Source organism: Tupaia chinensis, unplaced genomic scaffold (genome assembly GCF_000334495.1).
Source record: "Tupaia chinensis unplaced genomic scaffold, TupChi_1.0 Scaffold000674_2, whole genome shotgun sequence".
In the NCBI taxonomy this organism is placed as follows: Eukaryota; Metazoa; Chordata; class Mammalia; order Scandentia; family Tupaiidae; genus Tupaia; species Tupaia belangeri.
Genome location: NW_006160198.1, coordinates 1,559,407 through 1,576,102, shown reverse-complemented (window position 1 = coordinate 1,576,102; position 16,696 = coordinate 1,559,407). Strand labels below are relative to the sequence as shown.

The following is a 16,696-nucleotide window of genomic DNA, read 5'->3' as shown; positions in this document are numbered from 1 at the left end:
AGGAATCACACATGTAAATAGCATCATCAACCCCTATTTTAGTCCTCTGTTTTGATCTGTGAGTTGCGCATAGACCAAAGGTGCTATTAAAGACTGAGTGTATGAAATAGGCAGCATTATATGAACAAAATTTATTCAACAAGAAAACAGACCTTTAACATGAATTTAACAAGCCTGAGAAATTATAAACTATCATATGCTGCAGATTCATGCAGTGATAATAAACAAAAAAGGAAAGTAAGAGGTTTCCCTAAGCTAGCCAAACTGCTAATGGTTTTGTTATAAGCTGTCTACTGTTGCAATGACCTCTGAAAAGTCTCAAGGCACTTGTACCAGAAAAAATTAAATGGTCAGGCTGGTGCGTAGAGATTCATTGTGGTGTGCAGGACTTCAGCATGGAAAGGAATTTTAAAAATCTGACATCATATTTCTGAAAATACTCCTATACTTGAAAGCCTTTTGTTGTTACATATTAGGGAGGTAATTTTTGTGCAAAGATTTTTGGTTAAATTACTTTTTGAGTTTATAAAACTCAAACCGAACTGATTTAATATATATATGCTTTGACACGAATTGTTTAAAAACATTTAGAGAGCTCCAAAATATTTGAGTATTTTCCCTGCCCCCACTACTTTAATTAATTCTTGTGGAATCTTTGTTCAGTATGCTGTATCTATGATTTCAGTTCTTAACCATAGAGTGTCCACCTAGCTCTCATTCTGTTGCATCATGCTGTAAATACACAAACATGGAGAAATGCCTTCAGCATCAGCACACCTCCAAGTGCTCACTAGGGCTTTTTCTAGAATCTTACTGTGGTATAATTAACACCTTCTTCACCCATTGCTCATTAGTACACTGGACATTAATGAGTCTATCTTGGTAGGTTGTTCTAAAGAAAAGACCCACTTATTCTCATGGTACAAAAACCAATTATAAAATTGTGCAGAATTAAAATGTACACTTTATTGCCATATTTATATTTTTATTGCATTCTAAATATAATTTTGGTCTGCAGGTTGTTGAACATGTTAGTTTCCTTAAGACAGTTGCTATAGTGATGGCAGCAAATTCCATTAATCTTAAGTGTAATCACTTTCCATTGGCTGTCATCACTACTCAGGATTCGTCCATCTAAGCATGTTCACATAGGCCATCATTTATTACTTGAATAGTAAATTAAGTCCTTGAATTTTCCTCCTAATTTTTAAATAGAATTTCAAAAATTATTGCAGATTGGTTTTCAACAGATCATACTGTCTGCTTACTGGTATTTTCATTTTCTGTTCATGAACTGTCACACCTGCTTAAAGTATCCCAGAGAAATAGTAGAGTCTTTTGCATATAAAATAGCTATCTGCTGTTTCAGCTTGAAAGCATTCAGTATGACAAAGTATGTAATCATTTTGCTCTGATATATAGTGAAATTTTCAGTTTTGTGGAATTCTTTTTTCCTCCAGATGATTTTATTGACATCTTAAAATAGAATTATAAAATAGCCCAATATGATGCTTTGCTCTTAAATTTATTTGCCATTAATAGGTTGGCAATTCTTAGTTCTTAATTTGTTCAAGTTGTATACCTATCTGTCAGAATGGACACTTTTCTTCTCTTTTGCTCACATTTTAACTTGATACTACTGTATCTGCTTTTTAGTACAAAATATGAGAAAAATATGAGAGAAAAGTTTACATCTTTTTTAAGAGGTTTTTGCTATAGGGCACATGTGCTCGCAGGAGAGAAAGACAGAAAACAAGAAATCACCCCCCAAAGGGGATGGCCACACCACAGTCCCTTCTCCTCCAGTCTCCTCTCAGGATTTTAGGCACACATGCCTGGTGTGAGTTTTAAGCTGCCAGGTCTGGGACTTGAATCGCGGTCGACTATGGGAGTCCACAGATATAACTATTACATCACCAGGTGTTAAAAATTTTTTTAACAATTGTTTGAAATTATTTATGGTAACATCTGATTAAAATGTGTGACTTTAACACCTGGCTTTATTAGTATGTTGTGGTAAAAAAATAGATGATTAAAAAGTTTAAGTATGAACAACTAAGGCTGTATTTGTTTATATATAAATGTGAAAGTTAAGTCTAGATTAAGGTTATTGTATTAAAAGAAAGTTTTCACAAACTATTAAATCATTCATGCTCTGGGGATGCTTGGTTTTATTTTGAGGCAAGAGTAGTCTTTGGGGAAAATTTGACTGTTAGCAATAAAAGCAAAATTCAAAGTTGGTATTTTAGACCAACCCAGAGTGGACAGGCACCTTAAATTGATTCACTCGTCATAATATTTTGGTCTGTTTTTGTATCTGTTATGGTACTCTTTGGACATTTCATGACAACTTTTTAGAAAGGGTGATTTTTCTTTTTTTAAATCTTGCTCTTTAGCATACAACATGTAGCACTACTTACTGTGAACAGTTTTCAGACTTGATTAGATTTCAGTTAGCTTAACATAAAAATAAATATTTTTAATCTTAAATCCTCAAATAGCAATTGTACAGATGAGAACAAGTCTGTTTGAGAATAGATTTTAAAACATTGACAAGTCTTGGTTGTTCAGCACTTTTAAAGGGCAAATCTAGGAATACTGTGTTATGTTGCTTGAAGGTTGTTTTATGTGACAAATGTATTCAGTCAGATTCCTTTAAAGATGCAAAATTCACATGATTTTACATAAAACTTCCAATGTTTAAACACCTTATTAGCAAATTATTTCAACCCAAGATGATGGACAGGAGCTTGACAGTGATAGGATAGTATGCTGTTCTTGTTAACCTTTTAGTATGGATCATGTAACAATTTGACATCTTACTGTACAAACCCCCCAAAAAGGATATCTTTTTATTATTTCTTTATTGTGAATTTAGGGCCCTATCATTCTGTATCAGGCTCCTGACTTAAAGCTTAGATGACCTTGGTTTTTTTATATTGTGTCTCCTATCCTTGAAAGTGGCTTGGACATTTAAGGCCATCAGACAAGGTATAAAGTCTTTCATAGTCACAAGAAGTAAAAAGTATCTGACTAGAAGGGAATATGTGGACAAGTGCCTTACTGGCTGTAATTTTGTTGTCATTTCAAGTACTGTGGTGGTATAATTGATGTGACAGGGCTGGGCTTTAGATGTGGTCCCTTAGCTTGTGCTCACTTTCAGTTTTAGTTTCTCTGTCATTCATTTTGATTAGGTAAAATTTAGGTGACAAACATATGCACGCCAATAAAGGCTGTTTTATAAGTTTAGTAATGACATAGTTCAATAATAAAGATGCAAAGTTAATGTTTTTCTTTACTGCTTCGTGAAAATTGCAGTAATTGGTGTCACCTTACATTACAAGATAGAGGGTGGTGTGCTGATGGCACAGTCAGCAGGAGGTTCTTTTTTATTAATATTATAATTAAATGATTTTCTGGAAATAGGCCAGAAACAGATGCAAGTTGATCATGCCTTGTCCACTGTTGCTTGGCATCATCACTTGCTTTTAAAAAGGAATTGACTTGACACCTTGTTTTTACAGGTTGTTATTGATGCCTTCAGATTGATCAATGCTAATATGATGGTCCTAGGACATGAACCAAGACAAACAACTTCAAATCTGGGTCACTTAAACAAGCCGTCTATCCAGGTAATGCCTGTATTTGATAATGTGTTAAAAGTCTGTTTTACATTTTAAAAGCTTGCCACAGTCATTTTAAGATCTAATTCTTAGTCCTTTAACTTGCTTGCAATTAAATTTTCTTGTATTTTAAAAGAGAGTTGTGGAAATAATTGTTGTAGTTAAATTTACTCACATGAGTCAATTCTTAGTGCATCTTCCATTTTCCTACCATATTTTGAGGAAACTCTTTTTGAGAGTATAGTAAGGTTTTAACTTGAGAATACTTTTGACTTTGCATGGTTAACAGAATAGACAAGGACTGGGAGTAGTTTCACGTGGTGGGCATTGACTATCACCATTGACGGAATAGTAGGGATTTCTTATAACACAAAAAATTGGGAAAATTAATGTATATTTTAAGAGGTCCTAAGAAACAATTCTTAAATAGTATTTCAGATTTTCTGCCTTGTTTGGTTTAATTCCTACCTTCAAAATGAATCCTATAAAAAAAAAATCTATATATTACTTTGGATAAGAGTTATGCCTCATTTTTTTTCTGTCATCAACTACTGTTATTGGTGTTTTTGCTATTCAGGCACTTAATATCCTCTTGAGTGATTAATGTTTTCTTTGTATCATACACATGTGTCATTGTTTTTATACAAATCTTTATTGTCTGCAAAAATTACTTTAAATGTGTTTTAAAATGCACCATAGCCTCTGTCTACATAGTTAATTACTTCTCTGAAGATTAATTAAAAGGATAGAAATGCCATGTTTGGCTAAATAGCACACCTAAGACAAAGACATTATAGTAGCTATTGCTGCTTCCCTCTTGAAACTTTGCTCTGTCAGAAGGTTGTCTTTGGGGAGTTGTGGCTTTGACAGTTAACCATGTTTAAGCTTGGTTACACTTAGATAACTTTATACTTTTAAATGCTTGATTTTGCAGCAGTCACTCATGTATAATCTTCATCAAAGTGAAACATTTTATTTCAAAAGATTAAGGTGTGTTGCTTTTGGAAAAGAATTTTTTTTTAACATGTCAGGGAAAACCAAAGTATAATGAGTATGAAATAAGCTACCAGTGATTTTGATTAGGTACAGACAAGCCCATACTTGCATGTTCCAAGAGAATATATTATTGAACCTGTTTAGCCTGTGATAATGACCTTTCTTATAAGCCCCTATAGTATCATACTGATTCATTATTTTTTGCAAAAGGTCAGGTAGCATCTCACAATCTAAGTGCGTGGTGCTTACTACATTGTATGTTTCTGCCAGAAGTTTTAACTAATTGCAAGTCAACAGCCACCTGTTGCATGTGTCATCTTAAGTTAAAATACTGCTTTTTAAGCTTAAAAGTAGAGTATAATCGATATAAAAATCCATTTCTCTCTACAGTAGTTCAGTTTATATTTTTAAATCCTACCCTATAGTCTGTAATTTAAGGTGGACCTCTGAAGCAGCTTCCAATTTCTAAATTGGGTGACCCGAGTACATAGCAGCTATGGCATCATTTTTGTTTTCACCTTCCAATTAGAATCTGTACATATAAATATTTTACCATTTATATAGTTGGCCATCAGATCAGAGTGACATCTGTTTGGGTGCTTTAGAGTTTTAATATAATTTCAATACTAAAACAGGCAAATGGAATAAAGTCAAAAAGTGACAGAACAAAGCCATACTTCCATACTTTAGACCACTTTTTTATTTTTCTGAAGCAAGCCAGAAAGAAAGCAACCAAGAAAAGTCTGAAATCAATGGTAATTGCTATAATATAATCTTAATGTATATTAGGACAATATTTTTTTTTAAGAGAGATTTTTACTATAGGGCGCATGTGCTCCCTGGAGAGACAGAAAGCAAGAAATCACCTCCATGGAGGAGATGGCCACCCCACAATCCCTTCTCCATCTCCTCTTGGGATTTTGGGCATGCACACACTTGTGACTGGCGTGAGTTTTAAGCCACTGGGTTAAGGAGTCAAACCATGTTCAGCTTCATGGGAGTCCAGAGACATAACCATTATTCCATTCACTGGTCCCAGGACAATTTTCCTTTATTGGGGGGGAGGGGGAGGTTTTTGCTAGAGGGCACGTGCGCCCACCAGAAAGACAGACACAGACAGAAAACGAGAAATCACCCTTGGGGGGGGGATGACCACACCGCAGTCCCTTCTCCTCTATTCTCCTCTCAGGATCCTGGGCACGCATGCACATGTATCTGGCATGCGTTTAAACCACCGAGTCCAGGACTCAAACCATGGTCGACTACATGGGAATCCAGCAGCATAGCCATTACACCATCTGTTGGTCCTAACTCATTAATGGCACAAAGAGGTATAGTATTATCTGTTGGAGATATTTCATAGTTTTATCCACAGTACTAGGGAAGAAATGTTCACCTGTTGAAATACCCATTTTGTAAGACAAATAATGTGATTGAATGTATGGAAGAAAATGAAATGAAAAAAAATGATTATGAGGTAAAAAACATTTAAACATGTAAATATTTTGTTTAATAAATAAATAAATAAATTTTAAAAAATTTAAAAAGAGAGAGAGAGAGATTTTTGCTATAGGGAAAATGAGCTCACTAGAGAGAGACAGAAAAATAAGAAATTACCCCCTAGGGGTATAGCCATGCTGCAGTCCCTTCTCCATCTCCTCTCGGGATTTTGGGCACACACACACACACCCACGCTTCGCATGAGTTTTAAGCTTCTGGATCTATCTGAGAATTGAACCACTGGTCGACTACATGGGAGTCCAGCAACATAACCATTATGCCATCTGCTAGTATTTGTTAGGATAATTTTTTAACTTGATCAAAAACCTCTCAGAAATGTCATGCCTTTTATTTTGAAGGGGAAGTTAGCTGGTGTTAGTTAAGAGAGGCCTCACAGGGCCCAGCTATGGTCATACATGCGCTTTACTCCACAGCCTGGGACACAACATGGAAAGCCCAGATTCGATTCCTGATCCAAAGAAAAGGCCAGGCATGGTGGCATATGCCTGTGATCTCATCAAAAGCCGACACAGGAAGATAGCACAAATGTCTTAAAAAAATAAGATAAAATAAAATAATAATGTAAGAGGGGCCTTGGGGCCAGCCACGTGGCATGGCGGTTAAAGTGGATACCACATGGCCAACAGTGTGGTTTGAATCCTGGACCCTGCAGCTTGAAAAAACATTCCCGGTGTATGTGTGTGTGTGTGTGTGTGTGTGTGTGCACGCACGCGTGCCCAAATCACAAGTGGGAGAGTAGAGAAGAGGGGGGTGCAGTGTGGTCATTACCCTGGGAAGAGAGCGCTTTCTCACTCCCACCAGCATCTCTCCGCCAAACACACACATCCTATAACAAATTTAACGGTGGTAGGGAGGGAGGCTTATTCTTATACCAACTTGCAAATGATCAGGTTAGAAGAAGCCTGATTATATCCATCAGCACACATGCTGGTGGTCACTGATGATTTTCTAATACTAATTTCTTTGCTATTCACTTAAAAGTACTAGGGAAGAAATATGACTACATTGCATTTAATAATTTAGGGAAAGTTCAAAATATGTTTAAGTTAGAAAAAGATTTGTAGAATAGGATATGTAAGTCCTTTTTTTTGTGAACATATATTTCATAAACTATGTTGATACATTTACACCAAGATGTTACTCTTGACCACCTTTGGGTGGTAGAGTTGTAGAATTATTTTCCTTGTTTTTCTTCATCCATATTTCAAAAGATTTTAATATGAAAGCATTAATGACAATGTTGAAATATCTGATAGCCAAAATTTATTTTCACTTTCATATCTTATGTAAACCAGTAATAATCCTGGTAGAGAAGGGATTATATAATGCCTGTAATATAAGCTATTATATTAATATATGAAACTTTATGTTATTTTATATTTAGGCCATTTGGCCATTATTGTTAAATGCTTAGAATTGAGAGTTACAAGGGCCAGCAGGTGGCATGGTGGTTAAGGGAGCTGGACTCCTACATGGCCGACCACAGTTTGAGTCCCAGACCTGGCAACTTACTTTCTCACCTTCTCTGGTCAAGTTTAAATAAATAAATAAATGAATAAAGTTAAATTTAAAAACAAAAAGAATTGAGAGTTATAAGCATTTATTTCAGTAACTAAATTTTTAAAATATTTCCATTAGAAACTGTTCAGTGGCATTTTAGATCATTGAATATCACAGTAAATTTTAAGATTGGTTGTCAGCCTCATGGAAATATAGTAAATGCTGAAGCATAGATGCATATGCTAGGTCTGTGAGTCTCTAAGTATAGCCCTGAGTGTAGTATGCATTGTATAATAGAGTTAAGTTACAGTAGTTCCCCCTTGCTTGCAATTTTAATACTGGGAGTTAACTGTGGACCAACCAACAATAAGTCAGTATATACAATATAAAAAGATATTTTAAGAGAGAGACCATATTAACATAACTTTTATTACAATAGATTGTTATAGTTGTTCTGTTTTATTATTGGTTATTGCATCAATTTCTTATTGTGCCTAATATATAGATTAGACATTATCATAGACATGTATGTACAGGGAAACTATATATAAGTTTCAATACTTTCTGTGATTTCAGGCTCCACTGGGGGTTTGGAACATACCTCCTACAAATAAGAGGGGACTATTTTATTTGAAAAACATTGTTTTTGGTATTTATTGAACACACAGTTAAAAAACAATTGCACTGGAAGGAACCATAAAGGTCATTTTGTGGTTAAGGAAACAAACTTAGAAGGTTGACTTGCCCAGGTTATTCAGAGAGTTAATATAGGAACTGATTCATCATTATTTTATATTATATTAGAAATTTAATTAATTAATTTTGGCACAGATTTTACATATACATATGGTTCAGAACTCAAAAAGATATTCAGTAAAGCATTTCCTTCCACTTTTGCCTTCTAGAACACTGTTATCCACCCTAGAGGGAACCACAGAACATGTTTATTCTTTTCTGTTATTTTGTTTATACACCAAAAGTTTTATTTTGTATTTAATGAATGTCATTTAGCACCATATTTAGTTTATCAGTGTAAAACCATTTAAGTAATACAAATTTATCTTTTGATCTAAGCATACATATCAAGAGCCTGTAAATAGTTTATATAATTGTGTGTTTTATAATATGCCAGCTTTGGCTCAGCAGGTGGCTTGGTGGTTAAGGCTCTGGGCTCCCACATGGCTGACCATGGTTCAAATCCCAGACCTGGCAGCTTGCTTTCTCACTTTCCCTCTCTTTTTATCTCTTGCTGGTGATTGCACGTGCCCTACAGCAAACTAAAAAATAATAATAAATAAATAAAAATTACATAAGTAATTCTAAAAATATTAATATGCCAACTTTCCACAGTAATGAGTATATATAAATATTGGGTTATTGAGAAAGTCATGATGCATTTTTGCACAGAAAAGCATAGGGAAGAAATGTGTCATGACTTTTCTAATAACCCAACATAACCCTTAGTAAACGGCCATATGCATTCTTCCTTCTTTGTGAACCCAAAGAGCACATAGTCAGTGTATTTATTACTTGGGGCATATGTAGGGGTACAAAGCAGGAAAGTAAGTATAATTGGAAATTTACATGAAAATGTCATTTTATTTAAATTAAATCTGTTTTGTTATCATTATATTTGCTAACCTTCAAGCTCCCTGTCTGAGTTTTACTACTTATGTGTAATTAACATAATTAAAAATCAAGTGGATAATGCCTTCAGATACCAAATTATATATTTCAGCAATACATTTAATCTCTAAAATACAGGCCTGTGGGACTCTTGGCTGGCCACAGGTGTAAGTATTGGCCCAAAGTTTATAAACTTTGTGACCACCTTGTAGAATTATAGTTAGTGCATTGCACAAAAGCTCTGGGGGGAGGGGGCATCCAGCCACGCTCTACTTTCAATTAGGCTGTGCCTGCCTAGAGGGCTTTTTCTAATTCTCCACCCACAGGCTGCACCTCCTAATCTGCACAAAGATGAGTACAGATTAAGGGAGATCTTGATTAGTTCCACTTTTTGGTCTGTACAATACTGCTTTTTTTTTTTTTTGGAGAGGATTTTGCTATGCAGTGCATGCGCCTGCCAGAGAGACCAGAAAGTGAGAAATCATCCCCCAGGGGAGATGGCCATGCCGCAATCCCTTTTCCTCCACTCTCCTCTTGGGATCTTGGGCATGCACGCACACATGCTCGGTGTGAGTTTAAGCCACCAGGTCCGGGACTTGAATCACAGTCATCTACATGGAAGTCCAGCGACATAGCCATTGCGCCATCTGCTTGGTCCCAGATACTGCATTTTTTTTTTAAGAATTGTTTTATTTAACTTTATTTATTTTATTTTAATTTGACCAGAGACAGGGGAAGAGTGGGAGAAAGTGAGAAAGCAAGCTGTCAGGTCTGGGACTTGAACTATGGTTAGCCATTTGGGAGTCCAGCACTCTTAACCACCACGCCATCTGCCGGCCCCAACTTTCTATAGGATTTTATTGCTTGTGTTTATAGCAGACATTAGGAATAGGAGAATGTATTGTTATAGTACATATGTAAACTGTTTTAGTACTTGACAAAGTGATTTTTGGTAGCACAGCTTAAAAATAAGATATTTTGTTCTCATTCTGATCCATATACTACATAGACTTAATCTAAGAGTTTGCTAACATGTGCCGTAGTGTAATATGTTGAAAAGAACTTGAATAGGGAGACCAACAGATGGTGTAATGGTTGCATCACTGGACTCCTACAGAGTTGACTGTGATTCAAGTCCCAGACCCAGTGGCTTAAACTCATGTCAGGTGTGTGTGTGTGTGTGTGTGTGTATGTATGTGTGTGCATGCCCAAAATCCTGAGAGGAAGAGTGGAAGAGAAGGGATTACAGCGAGGCCATCCCCCCTGGGAGATGATTTCTCGCTTTCTGTCTCTGTCTTTCTGGCAAGCACATGCACCCTATAACAAAACTCTCTCTCAAAAGAAAGAATGAAAGAAAGGGACCAGCAGATGGCATAATGGTTACATCACTGGACCCTCATGTCATTGACCATGATTTTAGACCCGGACCTGGTAACTTGAAACTTAGGCCAGATGCGTGTGCCTGCATGCCCAAGATCCCAAGAGGAAACTGGAAGAGAAGAGATTGCAGTGTGGCCATACCCCTGGGGGATGATTTCTCATTTTCTATCTCTCCAGCAAGTACACGTGCTCTATAGCTAAAATCTTTCGAAAGAAAGAAAGGAAGAGTAAATGAATGAACAAAGAAATGAACATGGATGGGACAGGCAGGTAGTATAGGTGGTCAAGCTGCTGGACTCCCACATGAGCGATCACAGTTCAAGTCTCAGACCTGGCAGCTTGCTTTCTCACTTTCCCTTTCTCTTTCTTTCTCTAGTCAAATTAAGTAATAATAATAACAAAATTAAATAAGTAAATTATTATTTTTTAAAAAGAAAGAAAGAATGTAGACTATGGGGCTAGATGGTGGCATAGTGGTGACTCAGCTGGACCCATATGGGTAAAATACTGGATAGACATATTGGGACTTCCTTGAGCGTGCTGGTCCTGTATGCATGTCTGTGGTGCAGGCCGGCTGAGACCAGGGGTGGATTGTCACATGAAGACTGCTGGGGATACACAGTTCTGTCTCTCTTTATAACTCTCTCTCTCTCATAAGAGAATGAACAAATAAACTTAAAAAAGAACATGGGCCATGGAGTCAAGAATACCTGGATTCAATCCCCAGCACAGCATTTCACTAGATATAAGCTGGGATAATTTTTTTTTTGAGAGGTTTTTGCTATAGGGCACATGTGCTCGCCAGAAAGACAGAGAAAGACAGAGAGACAGAAAGTGAGAAATCACCCCCCAGGGAGGATGGTCACGCTGCAATCCCTTCTCCTCCATCCTCGTCTCGGGATCTTGGGCACGTACACACACGTGCCCGGTTGGGCACGTACACACGCGTGCCCGGCGTGAGTTTAAGCCACCAGGTCCAGGACTTGAACCATGGTCGACTACATGGGAGTCTAGCAACATAGCCATCACGCCAACTGCTGGTCCGAAGCTGGGGTAAATTAAGATTCATATCTTATTTTTCTTATCTGTCAAAATACAGATGGAATTGGCCTACCTTATTGGTTTGTTATGAAGATTCAAGGAAATAATGTGTAAAACAGATGCTTAGGTGCTCATTTAAAGTTTACTTCCTTAGTAACCAGCGGGTGGGTGGCATGGTGATTAAGGCACTGGATTCCTAACTGGCTGACCATGGTTTAAGTCCTGGACCTGGTGACTCAAAAATCATGCCAGGCATGTGTGTGTACTTGCCCAAAATTCCAAGAGGAGAAGAGAAGGGATTGTGGCATGGCTGTCCCCCCAGAGTGTGATTTCCAGTTCCCCTCCCTCTGTCTCTTTGTGTGTGTGTCTCTCTCTCTGGTGAGCACAGGTGCCTTATGGCAAAACCTAAAAAACAAGCAAAAACAGTTCCTTACTTCTTCCTCTGCTACCTTCACACTTTAAGACCTACACTGTAAAAATCCATTAGTTACAATAGTGATTATTTTGGTTGACTTTGTCTTTAGACTCCAGAGAGTTGTCCCAGAGCCCTTTTTTGTTTTTATACTTATTAAAAATATTCTTAAGGTGTTTTTCTGTACTTTCATGTTTTACTAGGCTGATAAGAGTATCCTTTGGCACTTCAGAATATTGTTCTGAACCTTATTTGAACACTTACTGCTAAAGTTAAATACTTGTGCATTTGTTAATTGATTTCAGCACATCTGGAGTTATTATTTCTCAATAAAGCCATGCCATTAGCTTAAGTTTTTATTATGACTGGTCTGTTTGTCTTGGAGATTGAATGCAAGTGAAAAAAAAAAATTCTGGCTAGTGAGATTGCATGTCATTGAATAAGAGCATGTGATACCACATCTACCCAAGTAAAGAACAAACTCCACATTCTTAATTTGTGAACACTATTATTTGAATCATTCAAACAATTAAGAAAAAAGGAAACCTCAGATTAATTTGCATGAAGAAGCAAGTGCATTATTACGGCTTTTTAGGACTTTCTTTTGAAATCCCAAAGAACCCCTTAGGTATCATAAATGAAACATAATATATTATGGTTAGTTAATATGTAACTTAGTTATGATGAGATTATACCTTTTCTCTGACTTTGAGAAAAGCTCCTGAAAATTGAATTTGTCCTACTGTATTATTGTGCTTTGAAGAATGTGCAACCCATTCTTCTAAACCTTCTAAAATTGCATCTGAGAAATTTTTAACCTGATCTAATGTTACTTAGGATCAAATACCTTTTTAGAAGATGGCAATGGTCTTTGGACCAGCCGTTAGCATAATGGCTATGTCGTTGAACTCCCATGTAGTTGACCGCGGTTCGAGTCCCGGATCCGGTGGCTTAAACTCAGGCCAGGCGCGTGCCAAGATCCCGAGAGGACAGTGGAGGAGAAGGGATTGCGGCGTGGCCATCCCCCCGAGGGGTGATTTCTCACTTTCTGTCTCTTTCTGTCTCTCTGGCGAGTGCACGAGCCCTATAATAAAAACGTCTCCACCCCCCCCTCCACCCCAAAAAAAAGAAGATGGTAAAGGTCTTGGGTACATGGTATGTCAATAGTTTCAGCCCAGTTATGGAAGCATCCACTTGCTGATGCTTCTACTCGGAGGGCTGAGGCCACATGAGAGGCCTGGGTGCCATTTTCAGTCTACCTTAAAACTCTGGGCATGGTTGACATCATGTAATACCAGCTACTTATGAGGCAGACACAAGACAATAGTGAGATAGCATGACCCTATTTAAAAAATTTTAAAAGAAAACAAAACTGTTTCAAAGATTTGTATTTATGGAACCAGCAGTTAGCGTAATGGCTATGTCGCTGGACTGCCACATAGTCGACTGAGGTTCACGTCCCAGACCTGGTGGCTAAAAACTCACGCCAGGCGCGTGTACATGCATGCCCAAGATCCCGGAAGGAGAATGAAGGAGAAGGGATTGCGGCGTGGCCATCCCCCCTCGAGGGTGATTTCTCGCTTTCTGTCTCTATGTCTCTCTCTGTCTGTCTGGCGAGTGCACGCACCCTATAGCAAAAAAAAAAAAAAAAGATTTGTATTTATTTAGATGAAAAATACTAATTTGTTCTTTTTTATATCACTATCTATATAGGCATTAATTCATGGACTAAACAGACATTATTACTCCATTACTATTAACTATCGGAAAAATGAACTGGAACAGAAGGTGAGTTTAAATTTTTAACTTAGAGAAAGCAAAAAAAATCTTTCAATACATTTAAACTATGACGTGGTATATGATGTGTGTTTGCATTGTTGACTTCTTTTGATGTTTTCAAACATTCTTCCATTTCTGATGAATTGCAGTATAAAATAATGGATTGTTTTATTGGACATATTGAAAGACATACTTTATTTTATTGGTAGGTACTAAAGTGGGAGAGGAAATAGGAAACAATTCAGACATTTCAATTCAGTTTTATGGTAAATTATAAAAATATTTCTCCTGGTTCTGTACTTCTTTTCTGGTTAATGTATCTTCTGCAATAAAATGACCTTTGTAATTAAATTGCAAAACATATAGCCTTCCAAATTTAAGAGGAATAAATAAAGTTATCATTGTGTAGACCCTTTTTTTTTAAGAATTATTTATTTTATTTTCTTTATTATTATTTTTTAATTTGACCAGAGAGAGAAAAACAAAGTGAGAAATCAAGCTGCCAGGTCCAGGACTGGAACCACTTCTGCCATGTGGGAGTCCAGCACCTTAAGCACTACATCACCTGCCAGCCTCTTGCCCAAAATCTTAATGGGAAGGAGGAACAGAAGAAAAAGATTGCAGTGTGACCATATGCCATTGGAGGGAGGGTATTTTCTCTTTTTCTCACTCTCTCCGACAAGTACACACACCCTCTGGCAATAAGAAAAGTTTTAAAATATAGCAAGTTCAGGCAAGAAAAACTGTTTCAGATAGCTTTTTTTACATAGTGTTAAGGAAGGCATCTATTATTAAGAAAGAGAACATAAGTCATGCAAAGATCAGAATAGCTTCAAAGCAGGATAAGAAATGTAAAGACCATGAGGTTGGAGCAGTTCTTAGATTATATTAATATAAATTTAGGAGAAACTCTTCTTTTTTAAATAATTCTTTTATTTATTTACTTATTTATTTATTTGGTCAGAGAGGGACAGAGAGAAAGCAAGCTGCCAGATACAAGACTTGAACCTAAGTTAGGCATGTGGGATCCAGTGCCCTTAAACACCACACCATCTGCCAGCCCCAAATTTAGGAGAATTCTAATTGGAGTTTATTTGAATTGATAAAATTAAATGTTAATTCATTAATTCTAAGTTTTTTATGAAGCATTTTCTTTTTTTTTTTTTTTCTCCAGATTTTTGCCATAGGGCATATGTGCTCACCAGAGAGAAAGAAAAGAAGGGAAAGTGAGAAGTTACCCCCAGGGGAATGGCCGCATTACAGTTCATTTTCCCTCATTCTCCTCTTGGTATTTGGGGCACACACGCATGTGCACCTGGTGTATTTTTTAAGCTGCTGGGTCAGGGACTTGAATTGTGCAGTCAGCCATGTGGAATCCAGTGCCTTAATCACCTAATCACCCACCACCTACTGGCCCATGAAGCCTTTCTTTTCTTTTTTCTTTCTTTTTTTTTTTTTTTTGGAGAGATTTTTGGTGTAGGGTGTATGCACTCGCTGGAGAGACAAACACAGAGAAATTTCTGGGAGTGAGAAATCACCCTATCACCCTGGCGTGCTGATGGCCATGCTGCAACCTCCTTCCATTTTCCTCCTGAGATTTTAGGCACACATGCATGCACACGTACCTGGCATGAGTTTCAAGCCTCTGGGTCTAGAACTCGAACTGTTGTCTGCCATCTAGGAGTCCAGTGGCTTAACCATTAGGCCATCTCCTGGTCCCCATGAAGCCTTTCTTAAGACAAGGGTGCTGCAGCAGGTGGTTGGTGGTTAAAGTGTTGGACTCCCATATGGCTGACCACAGTTTGAGTTCCAGACCGGTAGATTGAAATTCATGCTGGGTGTGTGTGCATGTGGGCATACACACATCCCCAAAATCCCAGGAAAAGTGTGGAGAACGGATTGTGGCACAGCCATCCCTGCTAGCGGGGAGATTTCTCACTTTCCCCCTCTTTCTGTCCCTCTCTGGCAAGCTCATGCACCCTATGGCAAAAAAAAAAAAAAAAAGATAAGTGAAGGGAATATCTTCAAGGCAGGAAAATGATGAACTTTTTCTTTATATCTTTTAGATGTTGTTAAATTTGCATAAGAAGAGTTGGATGGAAGGTTTGACACTTCAGGACTACAGTGAACATTGCAAACACAATGAATCAGTGGTAAAAGAGATGTTGGAATTAGCCAAGAATTACAATAAGGTAAAAGTTGCTTTTAACATTTGTGTTTAAAATCATTGGCATGAGTTTGATTAAATGGTGAGCATATATAGATATAAATAATTAAAAATGACCTGTTTTGGGACCAGCAGGAGGCATGGTGGTTAAGGTGCTGGACACTCCCACATGGCTGACCACGGTTCAAGTCCTGGACCTGGTGGGCTTGCTTTCTCACTTCCCTTCTCTTTCTCTCTGTGTCTCTCTCTGGTCAAATCAAAATAAAATGAATAAATGAATAAAAGTAGATAAAAAAAAAAGTTAAAAAAAATTAGGCCTGTTTTGTCGATCAGATAGTAAATACAAGCCTTCCAGTCTCACAACTACTCACCTCTGCTCTTAATATCATATGGGAAAAGCAGCCATAAACAATATGAAAACAAAGGAATATGTCTGTAGTCTTTTTAAACAGGAAGCTGACCAGATTTGGCCCTCATGCTGTGACTTGATCACCCCTATTGAACCATGTAATTGCACATTTAAAGTGTAACTACACATTTTTTTTTTTTTTTGGAGTTTTTTTTCGCTATAGGGCGCGTGCGCTCGCCAGACAGACAGAGAGAGACATAGAGACAGAAAGCGAGAAATCACCCCCCAGGGGGGATGGTCAC

At 37.3% G+C, this 16,696-nt stretch overlaps 1 protein-coding gene across 2 annotated transcripts in view; it reads left to right on the top strand.

Moving 5' to 3' along the window:
- PSMD14 (proteasome 26S subunit, non-ATPase 14) overlaps positions 1-16,696 on the top strand; it is a 126,131-nt gene that overhangs the window by 92,537 nt on the left and 16,898 nt on the right. For both annotated transcript variants that reach the window (XM_006160272.3, XM_027776497.1), the window contains exons 8-10: positions 3,525-3,632; positions 13,813-13,887; positions 15,945-16,070. In XM_006160272.3, the coding sequence (XP_006160334.1) occupies positions 3,525-3,632; positions 13,813-13,887; positions 15,945-16,070 (309 nt within the window). The remainder of the gene's footprint in view (positions 1-3,524; positions 3,633-13,812; positions 13,888-15,944; positions 16,071-16,696) is intronic.